General features: G+C 41.2%; 1 protein-coding gene across 1 annotated transcript; it reads right to left on the bottom strand.

The window, feature by feature from the left end:
- Window positions 1-13,637: 13,637 nt before the first annotated feature.
- LOC120559680 (Ig-like V-type domain-containing protein FAM187A) lies at window positions 13,638-24,295 on the bottom strand. Its single transcript, XM_039801594.1, has 5 exons — window positions 24,000-24,295; window positions 19,525-19,802; window positions 16,730-17,092; window positions 15,152-15,390; window positions 13,638-13,867 (listed from the first exon to the last, which is right to left on the bottom strand). The coding sequence occupies exons 1-5, from the start codon at window positions 24,195-24,197 to the stop codon at window positions 13,641-13,643; spliced, it is 1,305 nt and encodes a 434-aa protein (XP_039657528.1). The 5' UTR covers window positions 24,198-24,295; the 3' UTR covers window positions 13,638-13,640.
- Between the last annotated feature and the right edge of the window lie 1,754 nt (window positions 24,296-26,049).

Raw genomic sequence — 26,049 nt, 5'->3', positions numbered from 1 at the left:
GGCAGGCATACTCTGTGCCAGTGCTCTCCAAGCTAATACCTTTTTATATATATATAAAATAATATTGAATAATAATATCTAAGCATTGTTTTCACCTGTTTCCTAACATATAGGCCTAATGTATATCCACCTCGTTAGTGTGTTCTGTATGTTGAGTGTTGAATCCACTCCTATGTGTGAGTATCAGTGTGTGACTTTCACAGTTAAATGATGTAGGCCTATAACTGGGGGGTGGGTAGTCATGAGCTTGCAGGCCTACCTGTACAAGGTTTAGGAAGCAGAATTGGATTAGACTTCTATCCAAGAAATCACCGGAAAAATGTCCATCATATTGGAGGGTTTGGAAAAGGTTGAGCCAAAATTGTGCACTTTGTTTTCTCAAGTTTGCCCACCACGATTCAATCCGCTGATTTGCGGTGCTGCGTCCATAGGTGAAACTTCGGTCTCCTGCAAAGCTATCGGTGTGATTCCTGCGCAGAAAAATAAGCATGTTTTCAACATGCCCATTTTCTGTGCCTCTGTCAGCACGCACTCGCTCCGGGCATCCTTCCAAGCGTGCAATGGATGCGATGAAGTAGTCTGCTATTACTTTTGGGTCGTTGTTTGTTGTGTAGGCTTCCATCATTCGGATTCTGATTCTGATCCACACAATGTAGCGACTAAAACCATCAACACAACCAGTGATGCCAATGCCGTATGGCTTCAGCTTGTCGTACGAATCCATATGCCATAGCGCGTTGGGACCTTTGTTGTGGTAATGCCTGCGTCTCAGACGCCGCGCTCGCCTGAGCTCCACTCCTTCAGGATCAAACAATTTGATCAATTGTCTTATTGTTGTCACGGATAGACCAGGAGTCAGACTGAAGGTGAGTGAAGGTTGAGCTTTTATTGCAAAATCCAACAGGAGGAACACAGAGGAAGGAACAAACTGGCAGATCTTCAAACAGGTAAGTACTTCGTAGGATAACGGGTAGTTTGGCGAGAGCGAGTCTGAGAGTCATGCTACAAACGAGACCAGACAAGGAGTGAATGTGTGTGTGCTGCTTATAAAGGGGGTGGACTAATGAGGTGCAGGTGTTGAACTGCTGATGTGGTGTAATGAAGTGCAGTTGTGTGCAATCAGTACTGAGGAGATTGTGAGCGGACGAGGTAGTGCTGGTGACGGTGGGACCCTGACAATTGTGTCTTGTGATACAATATATCCTCTCTGTATTGCGCGTAGGTGTAACCATCGATACCTTTGCATCTGTCCATTACCTGCTATTTCAGTTTGCAGGAATGCGGCCACCTCTTCCAAGTTTGTGTGGTTTTTCCTTCTGAACAGACGCAATTTACAGCACAGTCTCTTCAGTCCTAATACTTATCACCATACTGTGTTTATGCGCTAGAAGAGAAAGAATTTCCTTGTTATTAAAACCGATTCTGAAGTATATAATTTCACGAGTTCATATAGGCCTTCACAAGGCATTTTGTAGAAGACAATAGGTAAAGCTGGTAGTTTGGTTTATTCTCAAAAGTCCGACTGAATTCTTGAAATATCAAGTTTTTCTCGACATTTTGACTTTATTCTCAAAAAAGTATTTCCACTTTATTCTCGTCATGTTGACTTTATTCTCGACATTTCGACTTTATTCTCAAAATAGTATTTTCACTTTATTCTCGTCATGTTGACTTTATTCTCAACATTTCGTCTTTATTCTCGAAATGCAAAATAAATAAAAAAACTCATTTTTTTTTCCTTTGATGTGGCCCTAATGCTCCGTCGTAATATAAGCCTACTTACTGATAGATTTTTTTTCTTCTAACGTTATTCTGGTATAACGTTAGTGCTGCATATTATGACCATTCTAAAAGCTTGGCTTTTATTTTTATAGGCTATATTTACTATTACTTCCGGGTCACTTGGCCAACCGGTCTTTCTTTTAATGTAGATATTCAAACGGAGAAATGAAAAAAGGAATTTGAAAAAACCAAAATCGGACCGTTATTTGAATTTGGTTTAGTCGTTTTTCGTTTTTGGATTCAGAAACCAAAAACGGAAGAACGGCTCTTTTTTTACCGTTTCTTTGTTTTTGGTTTGAAGCGACAAACGAAAAACTGCTGGTTTCTCGTTATTTTGTTTCGTGGTTCAAACGAACTCTCAAAACGTACACGGACCATTGAGGCCGTTCCTCCTTTAACATTCCTACCTGCAATGTTTAAAACTGATCCACTGAACAAAGGTTTTTGTAGTAAAGTTGTAGCAAATAATAGCAGTTGGCGCTAACCTCTGTGACAAATACAATTACCTCCATGTGATCAACCTTTGCAAAGCTTTTAATGTGGGACAAGAGAAGTGGTTTCTTTGAATAAGCCGTAGATGAAGTCCCAATACAGCTCTTGAAGCTCGGAGAGGATTACCAAATTACTCAACTAAACAGGTTGACCCCCTGTGAGGCTGGAGGCGATACAGAGACTGGGGGAGCCTGCAAGTTCAGAAGTCTTCAAAGACATTGGCAGGATCTCACTTCCCTTAAATTGCATCCCTGGTTCCTCCACTTACTGCCCTTCCTTGCTTCTTAGGCTGCATCTCATAACCCTTATTTGATAGCTCCTCGGTCCTCGGCTGAACCAGAAGTAGTTCTGTCCCTCCTCGGGGAAGGCCCTCTCAAAGCTCTTATTTCTTCCCCCAAGGACCAAGGAGCGAGCATCGAGGAGGGATTACCAAGGAGACATGAGCGAGGATACAGAGAGCAGCCTTCCCGGAAGGAGTGCAGCTGAAGGAGTTGCTAACTCCGCCCAAACAGCTGACGAATTCACGTGACGCTTCAGAGGAAAGGACGTCTGATCCCTCTAAAACACATTTGCTCATTGCCTCTCTCCTCCCATGATTTCCTTGCGTCTCTCCTTTGCCTCCTTGGTGGGAGGGACTAAGACGCGAGGAAGGCATGCAAGTGGAGGAGTCGGGGATGCAATTTAAGTGACATGAGATGCAGCTAGAGACTGGGGGAGCCTGCAAGTTCAGGAGTCTTCAGAGACATTGGCTGGATCTCACCTCCCTTTAAATTGCATCACCGGTTCCTCCACTTACTTCCCTTCCTTGCATCTTAGTCCTCCCAGCGAGTAAGCATGGGAGAGACAGAGGAAGTTATGCGAGGAGAGAGGAAACGAGGAAATTTGTTGAGACAACATGAGACGTCCTTTCCACTGGTGCGTCGCCTGAATTCGTTAGCTGTATGGGCTGAGTTAGCTTTCAGCTGCACGGCTTCCAGGAAGGATGCTCTCGTGTATCCTCGCTCATAGCTCCTCGGAGATCCCTCCTCGATCCTCGCTCCTCCTGGCAGGAATAAGCGCTTTAGGGCGGCATTCACAACTTCTGTTTTAAATTGGAGATATCAAATAAGGGAAGTGAGATTCATGAAGACTGGTGTGGTAAATTAAGATTTCATCATCCCCAGAGGCTAACTCCTCAACGTTTTGGTGAACCCTTGACCCTTCTTCTAGCTCCACCATCAGGGTGAAATGTCATCTTTGCAAACCAAATATCTAATAACCTAACTGGCAGATTTCCATGGAATCTGAGCATATTCATGCTCCCCACAGGATAAACCCTCTGAATTCTATAATGACCTTTTCTTTATCACAAGTGCTTCTCACACCTGCTCCTCGATGCCACAAGCCCTGCTGCTTTCTCTATGTAAAGCCTTTTAACTGGTGTTCCCTTTCATTCCAGTCATAAATCAGTGACTGTAAAGCTACAGTGAAAGCAGCAGTGTTAATGGTAGTGATGGATGCAAATTTGTTCGCAAAAGGGCTTATTTCTCGAGGCTTCATTTGCTCACAATACCACCTGTTGGTCAAAATATGTAAAACAGGCAGACGTATTACAGGTGACCGATATGATCTGTGATACACTGTATCAGAGACGTTTTTTGACTATTTTGCACCAGTAAAGACTTAACGATGAAGAAAAAAGCCGGACCAAGGCAGATTCTGGTGAAATTTCACAGCCAGGAGGAAAAAAAAAGCTGAAATACGAGGGCAACAGGATCCACATCTTCCCAGACTATACCACTGCAACAATGAATAAATGACGGCAGTTTGATAGCGTAAAAAAAAAGCTTTGTGAACTTGATATGGAATACTCTCTTCTCTTCCCAGCAACACTGAGGATCAAATCAGCTGGAAAGATGTTCCGGTTCAAATGCGCTAAAGAAGCCGAAATGTTTCTGTAAACTGGGCCTATTGTATGACCGTCTGCATTCGCCCACTGAAGGTAGCCTACAGACTTTGATTGATATGATTTATTGTCAGGCCTATTGTTATTGTTGCATTCTTAGTTCGAATTTCTGAAGGCCTTTGCAATGCTCTAGAGAGTAGCCTAACCAATGCAGCTTCTCTTATTTTGCCTGATTAGGCGGTGAAATCTAATTTTCCTCGTCTGTTATTCTCCACTTATTTACTTATTTTTTTGCTTTAAGAAACACAACTTGCTGACTTACTGACTATTATGGTACGGTAACGAGTTTGCCTTACATGGTGTGTATTCTCTACTTAAAATGATTCTGATCATATCCCAACATGGGGTTACAATGATTGATGATGATGATGCTGGCCTATGTTATTTAGGGCACGAGCGCCTACAGCGGCGAAGGCCCTATTGAAACTGAAGGAATTATTATTATTATTATTTATCCAGCAAATTAATCACCTTTTTGAGGGGCTTAACATACTCAAATCGCATCAAGTCTGGTGAAAATTTATGTATTTTAAGGGTTTCGGGAATAGGCGCACAAAATGGCTCGCTAGCGCCCCTACAAAGTTTTTAAAATTGAGCCCCTGCAGTACTTTAGTTTAACGTATACTAACGGAATTTGGTACACATATGTAGCATGTCAAGACGTACAAAAAAGCTCATTGGAGCCATACCCTAAACCCAACAGGAAGTCCGCCATTTTTAATTGAAAGTTCGAAATTTGACGATTTTGGCCATTTCCACGTCGTACTTTAACAAACTCCTCCTAGAGATTTCATCCAATCGAAATTTGGTCTGTGCCATCTTAAGACGTTGAAGATGAAGTTATTAAAAGAAAAACTTTTCGTCATAGGGCATGGCCGTGGCGGGGCGGCCATTTTATGCGTTTCGCCATTGAAACAGGAAGTGGGTGTAACTTGAGTGTACATTGTCCAATTGGCTCAAAACTTTTCAGGATTCATAAGAGTCCAACCCTGATGACATATACAGGCCGATATTGGATCAAAGTCATAGCGCCCCCTAGTGGCAACAGGAAGTAGACCTCCAGGTGCTATACTTTAACGAACTCCTCCTAGAGATTTCATCGGATGGACTTCAAATTTGGTCTGTACCTTAAAAATGAAAAGTTATTAAAAGAAAAACTTTTAGTTAAACGGTGTGGGCGTGGCGTGGTGGCCAATTTGACTGTTTAGCAATGAACGAGAAAGTGGCTGTAACTACAGTGTACATTGTCATATCTGCTTGAAATTTCCCACAATCAACAAGACTCCAGGCCTGAGGACATACAGTGCCTTGCGAAAGTATTCGGCCCCCTTGAACTTTTCGACCTTTTGCCACATTTCAGGCCTCAAACATAAAGATATAAAACTGTAATTTTTTTTTAAGAATCAACAACAAGTGGGACACAATCATGAAGTGGAACGAAATTTATTGGATATTTCAAACCTTTTAAACAAATAAAAAACTGAAATATTGGGCGTGCAAAATTATTCAGCCCCCTTAAGTTAATACTTTGTAGCGCCACCTTTTGCTGCGATTACAGCTGTAAGTCGCTTGGGGTATGTCTCTATCAGTTTTGCACATCGAGAGACTGACATTTTTGCCCATTCCTCCTTGCAAAACAGCTCGAGCTCAGTGAGGTTGGATGGAGAGCGTTTGTGAACAGCAGTTTTCAGTTCTTTCCACAGATTCTCGATTGGATTCAGGTCTGGACTTTGACTTGGCCATTCTAACACCTGGATATGTTTATTTGTGAACCATTCCATTGTAGATTTTGCTTTATGTTTTGGATCATTGTCTTGTTGGAAGACAAATCTCCGTCCCAGTCTCAGGTCTTTTGCAGACTCCATCAGGTTTTCTTCCAGAATGGTCCTGTATTTGGTTCCATCCATCTTCCCATCAATTTTAACCATCTTCCCTGTCCCTGCTGAAGAAAAGCAGGCCCAAACCATGATGCTGCCACCACCATGTTTGACAGTGGGGATGGTGTGTTCAGGGTGATGAGCTGTGTTGCTTTTACGCCAAACATAACGTTTTGCATTGTTGCCAAAAAGTTCGATTTTGGTTTCATCTGACCAGAGCACCTTCTTCCACATGTTTGGTGTGTCTCCCAGGTGGCTTTTGGCAAACTTTAAACGACACTTTTTATGGATATCTTTAAGAAATGGCTTTCTTCTTGCCACTCTTCCATAAAGGCCAGATTTGTGCAGTATACGACTGATTGTTGTCCTATGGACAGAGTCTCCCACCTCAGCTGTAGATCTCTGCAGTTCATCCAGAGTGATCATGGGCCTCTTGGCTGCATCTCTGATCAGTCTTCTCATTGTATGAGCTGAAAGTTTAGAGGGACGGCCGGGTCTTCGTAGATTTGTAGTGGTCTGATACTCCTTCCATTTCAATATTATCGCTTGCACAGTGCTCCTTGGGATGTTTAAAGCTTGGGAAATCTTTTTGTATCCAAATCCGGCTTTAAACTTCTCCACAACAGTATCTCGGACCTGCCTGGTGTGTTCCTTGTTCTTCATGATGCTCTCTGCGCTTTACACGGACCTCTGAGACTATCACAGAGCAGGTGCATTTATACGGAGACTTGATTACACACAGCTGGATTCTATTTATCATCATTAGTCATTTAGGTCAACATTGGATCATTCAGAGATCCTCACTGAACTTCTGGAGAGAGTTTGCTGCACTGAAAGTAAAGGGGCTGAATAATTTTGCACGCCCACTTTTTCAGTTTTTTATTTGTTAAAAAAGTTTGAAATAGCCAATGAATTTCGTTCCACTTCATAATTGGGACCCACTTGTTGTTGATTCTTCACAAAAAATTACAGTTTTATATCTTTATGTTTGAGGCCTGAAATGTGGCAAAAGGTCGAAACGTTCAAGGGGGCCGAATACTTTCGCAAGGCACTGTATACAGGCCAATATTGACTTTTGGTCATAGTGCCCCCCGCTGACAACAGGAAATCCGCCTTATATGACAAACATCATTCAATTTACATGAAACTTAGAATGTGTGGTCTACTTGTGGTTTCGTTGAACTCAGCAGAGAGTCCTTTTTTGATTGGTGATGGTTTGACCCACCCCCTATGCGTAAGACATGCCCCTTTTCATAACTAATGACCTGTTTGATGTAGAGTCTTGTGTGAGGTATCATTGAAGTACAGAGTTTGTCATTGGTCATAGTTTGGCCCGCCCCCTATGTTTAAGCCACGCCCCCTTTCATAACTGGTGATCCATTTATGGTAGAGTCTTGTGTGAGGTATCATTGAACTCAGCATAGAATTCCCTTTTATTGGGTGATTTGCCTGCCTCATATGCTTAAGCCACAAATGCACGGTCGCAAGGAGCGGCGTCCACCAGTAACCTCGGGGCCTTTCCAATGCAGCTTTAATTTAATTTTACTATTATTAGGCTATCATGTTTTTCTCTCTTCCTTCTTCCCAATCTTTTCATTTTCCCCCCATTAAATAGTGACTGTTAAGTATCTTGACTTTAATCGTGACTGGTTAGACCGATCCTCTTTAACATTGACATTTTGTGAAGTGCCTCAACATTAACACAGCTTATTAACGAACATACTCTGATGGATAATTGATAAAAATCTTTATTAGACTGGATCCTGGTCATCCACCCAGATAGGATTAGTGACTCTGGAGTACTCTCTGATTTGCTTTAGTGATCATTCCATCATGTCTTGCGTATGGAAAATCAGATTACCACGCCTACCACCTAAAATAATCAAAGTAAGAATTTTTTAATGATGAACACTTTTTTTGAAGATCTATTGAATATAAAGTGTGACAGACTTAATTTAACCCCCTTTGTTGACACAAATTTTTTTCAAACTGTGGTACTCAAAGTTATTGACAAACATTCTCCTTGGAGATCAGTAAGAGTTAAAGGAAGACATCTACCCTGGATTAATGGTGAATTACTTGCACTATTCAAGCAAAGGGTTAAGGCATGGGATAAACACAGTTCATCAAAGGACCCTGTAGATTGGGAAACAAATACTGTACTAAATAACTTATGCACAACAAAAAACATAGAATGCTAAATCCAATTACTTCAAAAGTTCCCTATGTAATGACCATAACAATCCCAAGAAATTCTGGAAAAATCTTAACACTTTACCCAAGGTTGGTGGTTCGATCCCTGGCCCTGCAGTTCCATGCCGAAGTGTCCTTGGGCAAGACACTGAACCCCAAGTTGCTACCGATGCTGCTCCATCGGAGTGTAAATGTGTGTGAGTGTTTATCTGATGAGCAGGTGGCACCTTGTATGACAGCCTCGGCCACCAGTGTATGAATGTGTGTGAATGGTGAATGGTTCCTGTACTATGTTAAAGCGCTTTGAGTAGTCGTTAAGACTAGAAAAGCGCTATATAAAAACAGTCCATTTACATCTCAAGAGGTATTCCTCATACAATAAATAAATAAAATAAAAACTTAAAAAAACAGTCACATGGTATGGATGGACAGCGAGGCTCCAGATGTCATCAATGACGTTATTTGTCTAAAACGATACAAGCCTAGAGACGTGCTTCACGGAAAACTTCCGGGATGTCTTGACACATTCTTTGAAGCCTCGGCAGAGACCATAACATCACTAGTTTATAGTCCTGGGGAAGACAGTGATGTAATTTGTATGTAGAAAGAAGCGGAGTAGGAACAGAATCAAACATGAGAAGAGAACAACTGTGAGATGTAAAGAATAAAAAAAGAAGAGCCAACAGAGGAAGAGACAGTTTCTCCATCTAAGGGTGTCTATAGTTTCTGATGTGCAATTACTTTCATCTGACAAAGGTATTGATCCACAGTTTCCAAAGGCCCATTCAGATGTACAACAAGATATGAATTAAAATCAAATTAAATCTTTCTCAGTTAATTCAATGGCTGGATTCCCAGTGGAAAATTAAGTGTAATAATTATAAATGATGATGGAGCTCCGCTCAAACAGTCACAGGGGGAAATAATCGTGTTGAACTGGATTCATCTCTCAGTCATCTCAAGAATAGAATAATGCACAAAAGTATTAGAACTTTTCATTCAAATTAGTTTCTGCATACAGTATGTGGACCTATAAACTGGTGATGTTGCAAAACCACACAACCATACAAGGTAGAAATGATTTATTCATCAATTTAAACTTTTGAAATATGTATCATGGAGTATGCAACTTGAATGGCAAATTAATCACCAACTGATTTATGCCCACAAAAGAGTAATTTGTACTTTTGAATTAATGAACCTGCTTGCTTCTGGCAAGCTTTCAAAGTAATAATTCATATTAACAGAAAACTTTAAACAATATAGTTTCCCAAACATATAAAAGCTCTTAATGAAGAAAATTAGTGGCTCTTGAATAGAGAATGTTTTGTCACACTACTATTTTCAAGTTCAAAAAATTAACTTTGATGCCTTAGTTCAGACAGGGGCGGGGCTAGAAGGGGGGCACAGGGTGGCACCAGCCCCCTCCAGAGAGCGCTTTCAAAAAAATAATGGCTGCTTGTTTGGAATACGATCTCTTATTATTAGGGCTGTCAGCATTAACGCGTTAATCGCGATGCGATTAAGGGCCGAGCATAACGCGTTAATTTTTTTTAATCGCATTAATCGCATGCCGCCATTTATTCATTTATTTTCACTTCACTCGGCTTCACGTCATTCCTAACAGGCTACTATTTTGACCCTTTGCCGCATCTTTACTTATCATCAAGCTGCCATACTTCCTCCTAACACATCCTCCTGCTGCAGGCTGCAGGCATGATGGAGAAATGCAGCAGCAACACAATTCTGAATGGCGCTTTTTATTTACCAAAACTCCCGGACGGCTCGTAGACAAGTTGAAAGCCATATGCACATTGTGTGAAGCCAAATTAAAATATCACCGAAGCACATCAAGCTTGAGCTACCACCTAGGAGCTAAGCATAGTACAATTAACGTGACTCAGATTGATGGTAGTGGGCTCAGGCAAAGCACTATTTTGGAGAGTGCTATTTGCCGACCTGTTATTGAAACCAAAGTGCAAACACTATCTCATCAACTGGTCATCACTGGACGTCAGTGAGTAATCAAAATTATTTAGAAGTTACTGCACACTATATTGACTCTGGTAAGTAGGGTTGGGTACCGAAACGTGCCGACCTAAACGGTAGTAACAAGACCGAATAAGAACGGAAATTTCGGTGTCTCATTTCGGTGCCTGATTTTACACTACATCTGACAGCAGGTAACGTTAGCCTACCTTTAGCTAGCAGCCGGATTAAACACGGTTAAAATGCTGACACCTAACGTTAAACAGTGTAAAGTGTGACTGTATTTCAATGTAGAGGATTCCAACACCGGTACGTAACAGTCTGCTCTGCAGCGCAGCAGCTGCCGTTGTCGGAATTAAACAACACAGACGGTGCGTTCACTTGCAGCTGCCGTTGTCGGAATTAAACAACACAGAAATAAATAAATAAATAATAAACTAATACAAATATTAAAGTCAAGTTCATAAAGTAACTTCCTTTGCATTCATTTGATTCCCAATCAAGATACACTGGTAAGAATTGCTTTCCATTGTTAATATGGACTTAAAAACAGTTCTGAAATGCAAAATAATAGAATTTTAATCATGTGATAAAACATGCGATTAATCGTGATTAAAAAAACTAATCGTTTGACAGCCCTACTTATTATATGAAAATAGTTTTAAAGGTATTTAAAAAAAGGTATTAAGGGATTTTCCCGAATTTCAGAAAAGAACCGCCCTCTGTACTTTTTGAAAAAATGCACATGCGCAACACTCTGCCTGCTCCCGAGAGGGAACGCCTATTAAACGTGTGCACGAGAGTGCACTGTTTACAAGTTGCTGTCGGCATGGCTCATACAAGCCTACTTTCCAAAAGAAGATTTGCACTTTTTCACAAATTGAGATGTTTACCGTGTGTGCGCGGTGCGTGACTTGTGCCAGGGCTAGCATCGCTAATCATAGCTTAGCTACATCAACTTTTAGTAGCAGTGATTTTAAAAGGATTTCTCCAAATAGCACGCCAAAATATACCTGTCGAGTAGAAACTTCGCGACTGAGGCATCAGTGGGAAGCCCAACCTGTGCTTTTAGCGCACACCAGCGTGTGAAATGGTCTCCCAAAAACACTCTTGTCTTGAGAACGGCGAGCTTCCATGAACGGCTGAAACCGTAGCTCACCACACATATACACCTGAAAGTGCTCATGCGCAGAAAGCGAAAACTACCTAGGGACGTGCACGTACGACGGCCTTACGTATACATATCACCAGACTGATTGACAACTAGGAGGACCAATTATTTTGATGTTCCACCTGGAAAAAGAAAATCCTACACAATACCTTTAAGTGAGAAATAGGCTATGCAGTTGCTGAATCTGTATTTATTTCAGATCGACAACGGTCAGTTTAAAAGCTTTTCCACCAAAGCGTCGACCTATGGTGATGTTGGCGAGAGCATGCGATGATCCGTCTGGGGGCTTTTCGGTGTCATACTTGTAGTGTTGCCACTCTTCTGTCCATGACACAGCAAGGATTTTTGGCAATATGTCTGTCTAGTCTAACAGTGACTGTCAAAAATGGTGTAGTCTGATCCTGGCATAAAACACCCAAAGGCTTAATGTTAAATTCTGGTCTGTCAATTCTGGTCTGTCACTGGACCTTCAGTCTGGTTGCTTTACGGAGGAAAACAGAGTTGATTTAGAGATGCTGGGGCAGAAAGATGGAGAGGGGGGATGGTGGGATGAATAAAGGAGGGATGAGTGGGACTGAAGAGGCGGCTGCAGCTGTGGAGGAACAAGTGTTTCTGTGTTCATCCGTCTAGCTCTCAGGGTGGACGGACGGACTTCATCTAATGCCCCCTCTGTCCAACAGTAAGAACCCAGATATCTCTCCTCTGGCTTTGTTCAGCTCTCTGTCGCTCTCCATCACAGCGCCAAGGTTTTCAAGAGACACTTCAGCACCTGCAGGTGCTACAGAAGTTATTACAAACAAAGTGAGTGCTTTTTACCCAGCTTCATTGATTTAGCAACAAAAACAATTCTATTCTATATTATATCATAGGTGATATATACTATATATATATAAATATGGCATGACGTAGGAAATTATTTTTAATATACATCTATATATGGAAGAAAATAATGTGTCTTTGGGTAGAATGGTATTGAAAACTGTGACCAATTTCTACATACAGTCTCATTCTATATATTTAGACTTTCATTCCATACAGTATATTCAGATTTCATTCCATATATTTAATTCAATTCAATTGTATTTATAGAATCAAATAAGAACAGTTATCTCGAGACACTTTACAGATAGAGTAGGTCTAGACCACACTCTATAATTTACAAAGACCCAACAATTCCAGTAATCTCCCTAGAGCAAGCATTTAGTGGTAATTATTATTCACACTTTTATTCCATATATTCACACTTTCATTCTACATATTGATACTTTCATTCCATACATTGAGACTTTTAATTCATATATTCAGACTTCCCATATTTAATAATTTCCTAAACGGCAAGTAAGTAAGTAAGTAAAAGTATTATACAAGATAAAGATATAATGAAAATTTAAAACACATATACTGTATAATTATATTTAGGAAAAGAGTAAAGACTATGAGGAGTCTGTAAAGAGAACGGAGTCTCGCACAGAGAAGAATAAGACTTTGTCATTGTGAACGTGTTTCAGTCTGAAGTCTGTAAACTGAGTTTCTCAGGTCGATGAAAGTTCTGCAGCTTCAGTCTGTTCTTCTTTCTCTCTCTTTCTCTTTGAGTTGATCGGCACCGGATGATGGTCCAGTGGTGAAACACACCACCGAGGTGTGTGTGTGTGATGAATGTGTGCGTGCGTGTGGTTTAATTTGTCTGCTCCGAAAAAAGCAAAAAATGTGTCAAACGATGCGATCACAAAAGCCTTTCATTGAAGTTTTGCGTCAATTTCAACGTGCAACTTTGAAATTGCAGGTGATAGAGGAGCTGATCATTTAACCTTTACCTGCACATGACACATTTTACAGTAAACCTGCCTTGTTAACAGGGCCACACGGAATCTGCAGACGCAGAAATCTAAGCAGATTGTCCGCAGATTTTAAACAAATTAAAATTCTCAAAGAATGTCAACACATCTCCACCGTAAGCAGGTAAACAGTCTGCTAAATTCCAAAGGTTTTCTTTCTGGATCACCGCTGAAAACTGTTATAAAATAGATTCCGTTTGGTTCTGCTTCTTAAGGCTTTTTAGTGGATAATTTGCATGCTTTCAGTTGAAATGGGTACCCCTTAAAATGTAAAACCTTACAACTATTACCTTAATGGGAAATGGATAGAGATGATTTTAAAGTATTTATTTAGGTATAATTATTAAAATGAGTGTTTAATCCACATGTGTTTCTCCGCTGTCTCTGAGGTGTATGACTCCAGCTCTGCCGAACACCAGTAGGCAAAACACAGCTGTCATGGCAGCATATGATCCTAACACAGTCCTGAGAGCTGCCGGGAAGTCAGGATGTGATGTCACTGACTGTCCCCGCCCCAAATGGACGTAGACCAGCAGACGTATCTCAGCCGCCTGGTGACCCTGCAGCCAGCAGTGGTACACACCTAATCAACAAAAAGGATATTTTAGTCAAAGAACTTGGAATACACACACCATGTTGAAATGAGACAAAAGCTGTGTTCGAAACCGTTCCATTTATTCACTCACTGACTATTATCTATAGTGTTTATTAAATTGTGAACTTTATAGGGAACGACCAAATGAGATTTCGCACACTCATTGAACATATCGTTGCGTCGGCAGATGCGCCGGTTATAACAGCCTCATGTTACAGCATTAGATAAACAAACCGAAACAAACATACTTCTAATACCTCCCTGAAACAAACCGAGCACTGAGGAGAATAGTAAAAGGTTGTATATATGTTGCATGTTACATTTCTATTCAAGAACAAAGACTGGGAGAAGAGGGTGCCATTTTGTGCCAGCAGGTTGTAGTTTCACTATATCAAAATGTATCCCACAAAGTAGCTTAAGGTGAGTAGCTGAAGGGCCTGAAAACCTTTCTTTTAAAGCAAGCATTCTTGTATATCTTAAATTTAAAGGATTCATTTCTCAATCAAAAGTGCTCTACAAATTAATTTATTAAGTATTTCTCAACTTTTGGTTACCCCAAAGTAGCTTGTGATGACCCAAATTTGCAGCTAGATAGACATAGAGATTGATAATAACACATTGCTTGTCCTGGCACACGTTTAGTTTCATTACAGTAAAGAGCAGTTGATATGACGTTATTGCTCGATTTGGTTTTGGAAACACTTTCCTTAACTGAATCAAACTATTACATCTCATTACATCTAGCTGATGTACTGACAAATGAAGTGGTGTCTGAACCCTTCAATATTACAAGAGGTTGCACCCAAAGTTCACCTCTATCACCAATTCTGTTCATACTAACTATTGAACCACTAACAATAGCAATTAGATAGTAGGCAAATACAGGGGATTATAATTGGCAACAGAGATCATAGAATAGCTCTTTTTGCTGACGTAATTTTATTCTAAAAACAATTAAACACATCCATACCAGCACTGTTAGATCTAATTTGCCCGTTTGGTAGTATCTCCGGATACAAAATAAATGCTTCAAAATCCTCACTAATGCTGCTTAATGAAAATGAAAGACTATATATAAACCAATACTTATTTACTTACAATCTCATCTAATTTTACATATTTGGGCATCAAATTAACACCTCCTTTAGAAACTGTAGCACCAACAAACTATGATGTAATAATGAACTCAGTACATAAATCTATAGCAAGGCGGATGTCCTTACCTATATGCATGATAGGGAGAATAAATATGTTAAAAAGAGCAGTTGATACCTGAGTCCTGTGTTTGTGCAGGCTTAAACACCAGATGGTGTCCAGTGTCTATCAGCAGCCTAGGGGGCGTGGCGCTGAGGTTAAGAGCTGCCAAGTGTTCAGATCGGTAGATTGGTTCAGATCCTCTGTCCCAGGCCACGGCCATATTAGGTTGTGCCCCAGGACAGCCCAGGGTCAGGACACTGTCCGCAGGGTGGTTCAGGTAGAACACCGGCACCTCCACTCTCCGCGAGGCAGAACTACAACACAGAAACAGAGATTCAATACATCACAGATGTTTTACTGTTGTGCATATGTTTTACTGCTATACTGCAAACTGCAATGACACAGCGTGAGTGTGACAGGAGAATATCTTTTTAGTAATAACTGATAATTATTTTTAATCAAGCATTGTCATATGGTATAAAAAGGCTTTTGGTGGTAGATTTAGCATGAATCTAATTCTGTGAGCAGTGAACAACATTCACAAGCTTCAGGACAAGCTTTGTTGCAGTGTATTACACCTTACCAAAGGCTCTACAGCATTGTCAGTATGGGAGCGTGTCTATGTTCCCTTCGGGTCAGTCCTATGTTCCCACAGCCCAATGGTCCCACAGCCCTATGTTCCCACATTTCTAAGATTTTTATTTTCACTGAAAATTTGGCCCTATGTTACCACAGCCCTATGTTCCCACATTTCTAGGACATAAAAAATTTGGTATTGTGTTACTACATTTCCCTTCAATTAATATATACTTCAATATATACTCCCACAACAATTTTTAGGTTTAGGGTTAGGGGGATAAAATCTGATACAAATTTATGAAAAAGGAAATGTGGGAACATAGTGCCTAATTTTGAAAAGAATCTTAGAAATGTGGGAACATATTGCTGTGGGAACATAGGGCATCATTTTTAGTGAAAAAACATTTCTTAGAAATGTTCCCTCATACCTATATTCCCTCAGCCTTATATTCCCTCAGGCCTGTGTTCCCTCAACCCTATTTTTCCTCAACCCTAAGTTCCCTCAGCCATATGTTCCCTCAACCCTATGCTCCCTTAACCCTATGCTCCCTCAACCCTAACCCCTAAACCAAGATAATCAGTATTACTACAGCTATGAATACAAGGTCAAATGTCCAAAACATAAAATTAGACCAAGGGTAGGGGTAAGTAGGCTGAGGGAACATAGGAAATAGTTTTTTTTGATGCAGGGGAAATTTAATATAAATGGGGAAACATAGGGCTGAGGGAACACAGGGCCTAATTTCGGAGGAAGTCCTTGAAACATAGGGATGACCCCGTCAGTATGATATTTGTTCCCTGCAGCCCTTCTGTATGGTGTTAATGAATATGGCAGCTTTACACTTTTGGTCTTGCGTGAATATTGACTAATGAAATTACACAGGAACTTCGAAAATCTCAGTGGCCTGCATTTATATGGTGCTTTTATCCAAAGCGCTTTACAATTTTAACGATTCCCACCGATGGCAGCTGGTCTGACCATCAGGAGCAATTTGTTTACTTCAAAATGTGGATAACCTGTTCCACGTCCTGTCTTCCACATGTACAGTACGTTTATATATTCTTTGTGCTTACTTGTACCCAAGAAATGCCATCAGAGCAAGGATTTTGGAGGATAGAGGAGCCTTAGTTTGACAAGTGACTTGACAGCTTTTGACCTCCAGCTTGGCTCCAATGCTGCTTCGCTTCAGTTGTCCAAACGCCCTCGGCACCGCCCCTGAGCCGCATGAAGCGACTGTCTGATTGGCCCGTCTGTAGCGCACATGCAGGTAGTGGGAGTGGACGTAGCAGAGTCCGACGCGAACCTGCTCTCCGGGTACTCCACAGCGATCGCAGACTGACCAGGGCTGGAAGCTGGTGAAGACCTGGTACAGTGGCTGAGCAGAGCCAAGTCTTTTCTTTTCTTTCCTCTTCTTGCTCATACTTTCTGGAGTGAGCCTAAGAATTCACATTTGAATTGGCATCACTTAAATCAGTGGTTCATCATGGATTTTCCATTCTTCAAAATAAATGAAAATAGGATGCACATTTGGAGACATTCTACAATAACACTGTCAATTTTGAAATCACAAGTTGTTAAAGGGTAACTACCATTTTTTTTAACCCATTTCCCCATACATTTGTGTCTAATAGACTGATGTGATCAAAAATCTTTGAAATTGGTCCAGTATTGAGCGAGATCGCAATGACCGGCCGGCGCGAACCAAGCTGCAATGGGGCAATTGTGCAGCCTTGATAATTGCCCACTAAAAGTGATTTTTTTTTTTGCTACTGACAGGCTCAGATTGTTACTAAAAACATCATCGATCTCACGAGGTGACTTCTTGTCCGAAGACAGCGGTGTGGAGAGTGGAACACAAGTCGAAAAAGTTTTTTCTAGCGGCATTTATTTGTTTAGGACAGCTTAGACTTGAAAGGAGAGAGAGAAGGGGAATGACATAGAGCAAATGGCCGCAGGTCAGAGTTGAACCCGCGGCCGCTGCGTCAAGGAGTAAACCTCTATATATGGGCCCCTGCTCTACCAGGTGAGCTAACCAGGCGCGAGAAAGAGGCAGCGGGTGGAGGAGGGTGAAGCAGCGGCCAAAGGGCTGTGAGGCTCGTTTGATTGGTAAGTGCTCCCAAGGGTGCTGTGCCCCTAAATGCCCGAAAAGTTCGTTGTCAGGAGTGGGACCAGTTGCTGGCAGATATCTGTGGTCTGGATGTGTCCAGTGATATACCTCGGACACAACGCTGTGTTGCCACGTCAGAGGATCTCCTCCTCTAATCAACGGGGCTGTGAGACATGAGCAAATACAAACCATTGTTTTCATTGAAAATCTTATAGATAACACAAAACCATGGATGTATTATAGCCTATTGATCGCACCAAACACTGAGCAGCTGCCACCTCTCTCTCTCTCTCTCTCTCTCTCTCTCTCTCTCTCTCTCTCTCTCTCTCTCTCTCTCTCAATTCAATTTGCTTTATTGGCATGGAAAGAAAGAAAACATGTTGTTGCCAAAGCAGTTTGCAGAAAATGCATATATAGTACATATCACATATTAAATACATACAGTAGGTGTCTAATAGATTCTATACTGCACTGATAGTTATACACACTATATTACAAAAACAATTAGACAACACAATATAGTACTTAACAGTTTTGTATAATATACATAATTTATAGTATAATATAATGTTCTACTCTCTCTCTCTCTCTCTCTCTCTCTCTCTCTCTCTCTCTCTCTCTCTCCCCTCATCCGCTCTTCATCCGTATAGCCTATACTCTGGCTCAAATGAATATGAGCGCCATACAATTATAATTACCCCATCCACAATGTCAAAATCATTTAAATATTGAGCCATTACATTAGAAATCTTTTAGATAACAGGAGCCTATAATTTCTGTAGCCTACTCCGAAACAACAAACTCCCAGAACTCCTTTTTCTCGACTCGTCTTCCACTCTCCACACTGGACAAAAAGTCACGTCTTGAGATCAATAATATTGTCACTTTTAGTAACAATCTGAGCCTGTCAGGAGCAAAAAAAGCCCCAAACTGCCCCATTAGGTGTGTAAATGGGGTCCAGGGGGAAAAAAATGGTAGTTACCTTTTAAGAATCCTGTAAATGTTTTGCCATATTCATCACAAAGTTGATTAGCCTCTGTTGACTATGTCTTCAGTAATGATGGGATGTCTCCATGATGCTTAGGATGTCAGTGTTTCCCATACATAGCACCCAGGTAAATTGAGACCCGCCCAGGTAGATAAAATCCGAATTCAATTCACTTGCTCAGAGAGGCTATTACGTTAGTAGTAGCATGCTGCTAGTGGTCTTGCAATGGGATTAACTGTACTAATAAAAACGTAGAAACAATGCGGCCACTCTGCTGTGAAAGCTCCCCAAACGTCCTTTATCAAAGTCTGGTTGTTACCCCTCTCCGCTCCATATCTTTATAACGGAGCTAGCTAACCGGAGCTGACTGGAGATAACCGCTAATCAGAGCTAATCGTTGCTAACCGAGCCTTCAGTTCTCCATGCCTGTATCCATTAACTGTATTTAGGGACCCGAGCGCGAATAAAACTCATAATTTTATTAAATTGGCGGTAAAAGTTTTAAACTACAACTCAGAGGTGTTTGAATAGTGATAGTGAATCGCATAGTGTCGTAATATTTTCATCTGTATCTGTATCATCTTATAGTCACCACCACAAGTAAATTCTCAACCTGTGGGAAACACTGGATGTCCATAAATAATTGACTTTGGGTGTCGATACATGTTCACTGGACAGCAGCGAATCAATTCTACTTCATCTTTAAAATAACACATTCATCATGAGTGTGTCACAGTTTGACTGGTGTAATGTCACTGACTCTTTCTCGTCACCTTGGGGTGATGCTGAGCGTACGTGCCTCCTGGATGTCCAGGTCGTAACCATAGAAGTAGTCTTTGTGGGCGGAGCCGCAGATATAGATGCCGGAGTCGTCGGGCCCCGCTCTATAGATCAGCAGGCTGAATAGACGGATGGAGAATCGACTCCTAAGGTCGCCGCTGTGAGGGACACGATTAGTGTCCAACAGCTTGTTGCCATGGTGATCAGTCAGGGCTCTGGTCTCCTTGGAGCTGCCCAGAGGTTCCCTAAAGAACCACACAACTGATTGGATCTGAAACACACAGGGAACTAACAAACTCAAATAAATCTGCTGACGGTCAATGATGTTTTTCAGTTGATCAATACAGCAGAGACTCAAATTGATTTAACAGAAGCTGAGATTTAAGTCTCTCCGTTTAGGACGTTCTCTCATTCCCTCTTTTCTCCTCTGTTCTGTTCTATCTATCCAGCTCCGTTTAACTGCTTGATTTCTCCCTTAACATATTTCTCTGTCTTCTACAAATCCTACTTGTCTGTAAAGCTGATGGGAAGCTGCAGCAGCAGCCATTTACACAGCTGGTATTGTACAAAGAAATTAGGATAGGATGTGTTTTCTTCTTATGTTAAAGGGGTGATAGAATGCAAAACTGATTTTACCTTGTCATAGTTGAATAATGACAGTTTAGGGGGTAACTAGGACATGCATAGAACCTCTAAATCCCATTGACACCTCTTTTCTCTGCAAATCTCACTATTTGAAACTGCCTCTGAAAACGGGCGAATCTCAACGAGCCGAAATAGTTGACGTCAACTATTTCGCGCTCCTCATTTGGCTCTAGTCTGTGTTTGTCACGCCCCAACATTTGCATAGGCTACACAACTGACCTGAGATCAGTTAGTCTTCTGAATCTAGGTCGTGCAGATCTCAGAAATTGTATACATTGTTCATATGCTATTTTAGCATTAAATTCACTTCTGAGACTTTTTTATGCGAGAAATCAACTATGTAGAGGTCAACAATGGGCCGTTTTACGAAAATGGATGGCTAATTGCAAATTTTGTCCGACTGTGTGTCGGAGTTCAGCGCCGGTGCTGCCTGTGTTGCTGCCTCGCCGCCCGGCCTGCCTTCCTTCACAGACCCTGGTGAGCTCCGTTACGACTGGCAGGCCAAAGCACTCCATATCCGCGCAGAGTCACCGGTAACACAGCTAATGGACTACTAAACGCCGCTGCTCTGACAGAGCTCCAGGGCCTGCAACTCCCCTCTTCCTGCTAGCTAAATGCCCGGTGTGTGTGAGTGAGAGTGCGGTCAGCGAGCTTGTTACACCAGCAATCTGTTACCACAGGTTCCAGTTACTCTTTTAATGTGTGTAATTATAATGTGTTGAGTTATTTAAACAAACGATTGGGGAAATAAACGCCGCTTGTCCGCAAGTCTCATTGATAGAGCCTGCGGCTGGATGGAGCTCTATCAATGAGAGCTAGCTAGCTAGCCTCCTCTTAGAATTCCTCTGAAATTCACAAATATTCATCAACTTGAAATCGGACACCGTTGTTAGCTTTATAAGACATTTAGTTAAATGTTGTGTAACTGGCGTGACGAAATTCAAACTGTAAATATACTCGAATTAAGGCGAAAAGGAAGCTAACTATCCCTGATTCTTAGCTAGGATTGAAGTGACAGTCACAGCTAACGAAACACCATGCTAGTCTTCACAAATATTAACTTCAAATCGGACACCGTTGTTAGCTTAATAAAACATTTAGTTAGATGTTGTATAAGTGGTGTGACAAAATTCAAACTGTAAATATACTCGAATTACGACCAAAAATAAAGCTAACTAGCCGCAATGTGTACACATAGGATTGAAGGGACAGTCGCAGCTAACGAAACCCTTACAGGTCACAAATATTCATTAACTTGAAATCGGACACCGTTGTTAGGTTTATAAGACATTTAGTTAGATGTTGTGTAACTAGCGTGACGAAATTCAAACTGTAAATATACTCGAATTAAGGCAAAAAGGAAGATAACTATCCGTGATATGTAGCTAGGATTGAAGGGACAGTCACAGCTAACGAAACACTTTGTCTTCACAAATATTCATTAACTTGAAATCGGACACCGTTGTTAGCTTAATAAAACATTTAGTTAGATGTTGTATAAGTGGCGTGACGAAATTCAAACTGTAAATATACTCGAATTACGACCAAAAATAAAGCTAACTAGCCGCAATCTGTACACATAGGATTGATGGGACAGTCGCAGCTAACGAAACCCTTACAGTTCACAAATATTCATTAACTTGAAATCGGACAGAGTTGTTAGCTTAATAAAACATTTAGTTAGATGTTGTATAAGTGGCGTGACGAAATTCAAACTGTAAATATACTCGAATTACGACCAAAATGAAGCTAACTAGCCTCAATGTGTACACATAAAATTGAAGGGACAGTCGCAGCTAACGAAACCCTTACAGTTCACAAATATTCATTAACTTGAAATCGGACATCGTTGTTAGCTTTATAAGAACTTTAGGTATGTTGTATAGCTAAGTGGCGTGACATGTGTGTAACATGTGGTAAGAGATTGCTGGTGTAACAAGCTCGCTGACCGCGCTCTCACTCTCACACACGGGCCATTTAGCTAGCAGGAAGAGAGGAGATGCAGGCCCTGAACATCTGTCAGGGCAGCGGCGTTTGGTAGTAGTCCATTAGCCCAAACGGTGACTTTGCGCGGGTATGAGGTGCTGTGGGCTGCAGCAGCCGTGCCGGACCTCAATCGAGCTCACAGCAGGCCGGGATCTGTGGAGGAAGGCAGGCCGGGCGGCGAGGCAGCAACACAGGCAGCTGAACTCCGACACACAGTTTTAACAAATTTGCAATTAGCCATCCATTTTCCTAAAACGGCAAATATTTGAGCTTTATATAGTTGATTTCTCGCATAAAAAAGTCTCAGAAGTGAATTTGGTAAGGAAACTGTCGCGTTTCTAATGTGTGTGTATTGGCGATTCGCTCAACCAATCAGCGCGCGTCTCTACGTTTGTGTACGGGGCTAAGGCTCAACCAAGCAGCGCGCAGCTCATCTAAATATTCATGACCATACCATATTTGGAAGAAAAGCTCTTGTTACAAAACACAGAGATGCATAAGGGCCAATAAAATATCTAACCAGGCCATTTTCAGCCCAACTAATGTTACATACCCCATTAGGAGACCATAAGGAACAGTGTGAAATACCCTATATAATCATTCTATCACCCCTTTAAGCTAAATACATCACACAAATACTTGTTTCCCATTGATGTGACTCACTCAACCATGTATTAACTCTTGTAGGATCACATCCTCTCTTTGTGTCTTTTGGTAAAAAGCCACGATGTTAGTATTGTCATGGAAAAATGAACTGTGTGCAAAAAACTATTGTTTAAGAGAACTAATGTAATTGTGACCATGTTCAGACGCTGTTCGTTCGCGGTGCTTTTTCTGGCTGATTGCCCCAGAAGTGCAAATAAAAGTAATCTTACAAATCTAAGAATCTACATTTTCATATATGTACATGAACATTTACATGTCAAATTAGTATATGAAAGTACTTTGATGAGAGAAAGCAATAAGAAGGCTTGGGTGACGCTCAGGTAGCGTTAAAAGTAAATGATATGTTAAAATGATATTCCCTTAGAAGGTAAAAGTTACACTTTAGTTTGACATTAAATGAACAGAAAATATTACAAGATAATTCATAGTCATATTTAAACAGATATTCTGATAGAACACAAATCTCAGAGCATGTCCCCCCAAAATGATACTTGAAGTCTCCAACAGCACACCAATGCATTTCAATGAACTACTGTATGACATCTTTTGACCTGCAATTCATCAAACCAATTCTTATTAGGATTATTTTCCAGGACAGTACTCATTCAACAAGCTACCAGTCCAATACTGTATATTTGATCAATGATATTTTAGAGAAATCATTTTGTTTCAAGCATGTACGAATAATTAAATGTGCTTTCAAAAAGTGAGAGCGGTTGGCCCTGGATCAGAGGCAGCCGAAAGATGCAACGGCAGAGTTCCAGATTAAAGAAACATTACACAGACATAAATGTAGTCTCAAAAAACAAATGTTATCAAGTGTTTAGTTGTTCATTAAACGTAAAACACTGCAGCGCTAAGCGATGGACGCAATAACGGAGCCTCTGCAAAATAGCCTCAGGAAAGAACTTCTTTTGGTGGAACATGTGTACGTTGCAACAGAAAGCTCAGATTGGACAGATAGTCTAATTGTCTGGATTTACCCTGCAGAGATCTGAGGAGCAGTTAACCATAGTCCTCAGAAATCCACCGGAGTTTAGAACGCCAACACAAAGGAAGAGGAAGGTGACGGACATCCGGCCGAAATGAGGGACATCCGGTGGAATTTCTGGCGCTACTGGAGCAATCCCCTAAATTAATCCTTATCGATATAGACTAGCACAACACTGACCTCTTGTGGTTTGCATTGGCATGGCAGCTCCACAGTGACTCCGGACAGGTAGGCAGCATTGGTGAAAGTCAGGAAGGCAGGGCACGCCTTTCTAGCAAACACATCCTCCTTATCCTCGGGAGCCTCATAGCTCCACACCTCGGGACACAGGAGGAGGAAGAGGGGAAGGAGGATGGGAGAGGAGGATGGAGGAGGCATTCGGCTTCACTGAGGACTAAGAAGGTTCTTACAAGTTACAAAAGTCAGGACTTCAATAAAGTGTTTCAGCACAAACACAGACAAATCTCCAGTGTGTTTGTTCTGTCTTATTTCACATCTGAAGAAGGAAAGTGGAACAAAGTTACTTTCAAAACACAACAGCTTTGATGGAATCTGATGAACTCACCGAGGACCCGTCTTCTGTTGTCAACGCAAACATCTTGATGTCAAAGGCCAGTCTTATTCCACTTTGTGACAGCACAAACTCTAGTGAGAAGTTCCCAAAGATTTATATTGTATTTATGTCCTGTGTTGGCTACGTTAGAAGCAACAATCCTGCTTGTATCTCATTTGTTCTGAGGACATTCTGACTAAATTCGCTTTTCCTTTCTTCCTCTCAATAAAGTTAGACATCTTTATTCTCTTCCTGCTGTTTTTTTTTGTTGATGGAATACACCAATTTGGTCAAAACAGGTCTATATAGACAAACTTTAGCTGGGCTTGGCGGTTGGTTGCTATGGTTACAACATGGAACTTGCGTTATAAAAGTTCTGTTGGTTAAAAGTTGTCACAGAAGCATAAATGAACCACAAAAACTCTGCAAAGCTACACACAGTCACAGTTTGTAAATGGTTGCACAGTCATTGATTTGTCTCAGTCACATCACGCCAGTTTATTATAAAAAGGTGCTACTTTTTTCAGACCTGTTGGACAAACACAATGTGCTTCTTATTGACTTGTGGTGTTAAGCTCTAGTGATGACTCTGGGTCAGTCAGTCCACCAGTTTTGTCCAGAATTAAATATCTCTACAGCATCCTGTAGAGATGTTATAGTCTGCAGCATTGCCATGAAAAAAAAAAAAAACATAACCTTAGTTTGCCTCCGGAAAGCCAAATGTACACAGCGCCACTAACAGCTACAAAACGCGAGGACTGAATTGTTTGTTTGTGATACACTTAATTCATCCTGCACGTCTTCACAACACTGCTGCAGGAGTTAAGCTGCAGGAGGTTGATGCTGTAATATTATAGAGAAGAAATAAATGAGTGCAATGAAGCGGCTCCCTGCTAAGCTGCAGAGTCGGTGTGTCATCAGGCCTCCGGCAAAATGACTGAACACAACACGCTTCTGACCAACTTCACCGCCTGAAGACGCAAACAAGACTTGTATGATGCAAGCTGGCAGCCTTGGCTGAAGGCATACACTGAGAGATACTTTCACTGTGGGAGTGTGTGTGTGTGCGTATGTGTGTAAACATTGGGTACAGTAGTTTCAGGGTGGAATTTTCCGAACTATAGAGAATGTGACATGGCAGCAGGATGACTAAGTGTGTGTTCAGAGGGGTAAACACTTCAGATGACAACTACCTGTTTCCATTAAAAAAATTGAATTTAATTCATTTCCAAAACAACAAAAATCACATGGCCTGTGTTGGACCCAGTCTATTTTTGACAAGCACATGCTTCATTTGGTAATCGCCATCAGTAGTGTTTCATATATTTTTTTTCTAGCTAACATATATCTCCTTTTGAAACTCAATGTTGCAGTCACACAACACCAAATAAAACAACGGTCCTTACATAAGGCTTGGGGTGCTTTCACACCTACGTCTTTTGGTCCAGACTTTCAGACTTTTAATTTTGATCTGACCCAAAAATTACAGGTGTGAAACCTCCCCCGGGCCACGGTCTGGACCAAACAGCCGAAATTTGGTCCGATGAAATGAGTTGGTCTCGGACCGGATCAAACCAAACTATGGTCCAGTTCATTTCCAATGTGAAAGCATTTTTTGGATGGTTCAGACTTTCGGACCAAATACAGGAAGTTCTGGCAGGCTATCGTCGCGTTATA

Source organism: Perca fluviatilis, chromosome 5 (assembly GCF_010015445.1).
Source record: "Perca fluviatilis chromosome 5, GENO_Pfluv_1.0, whole genome shotgun sequence".
NCBI lineage: Eukaryota > Metazoa > Chordata > Actinopteri > Perciformes > Percidae > Perca > Perca fluviatilis.
This window is presented reverse-complemented; position numbering and strand designations above follow the sequence as displayed.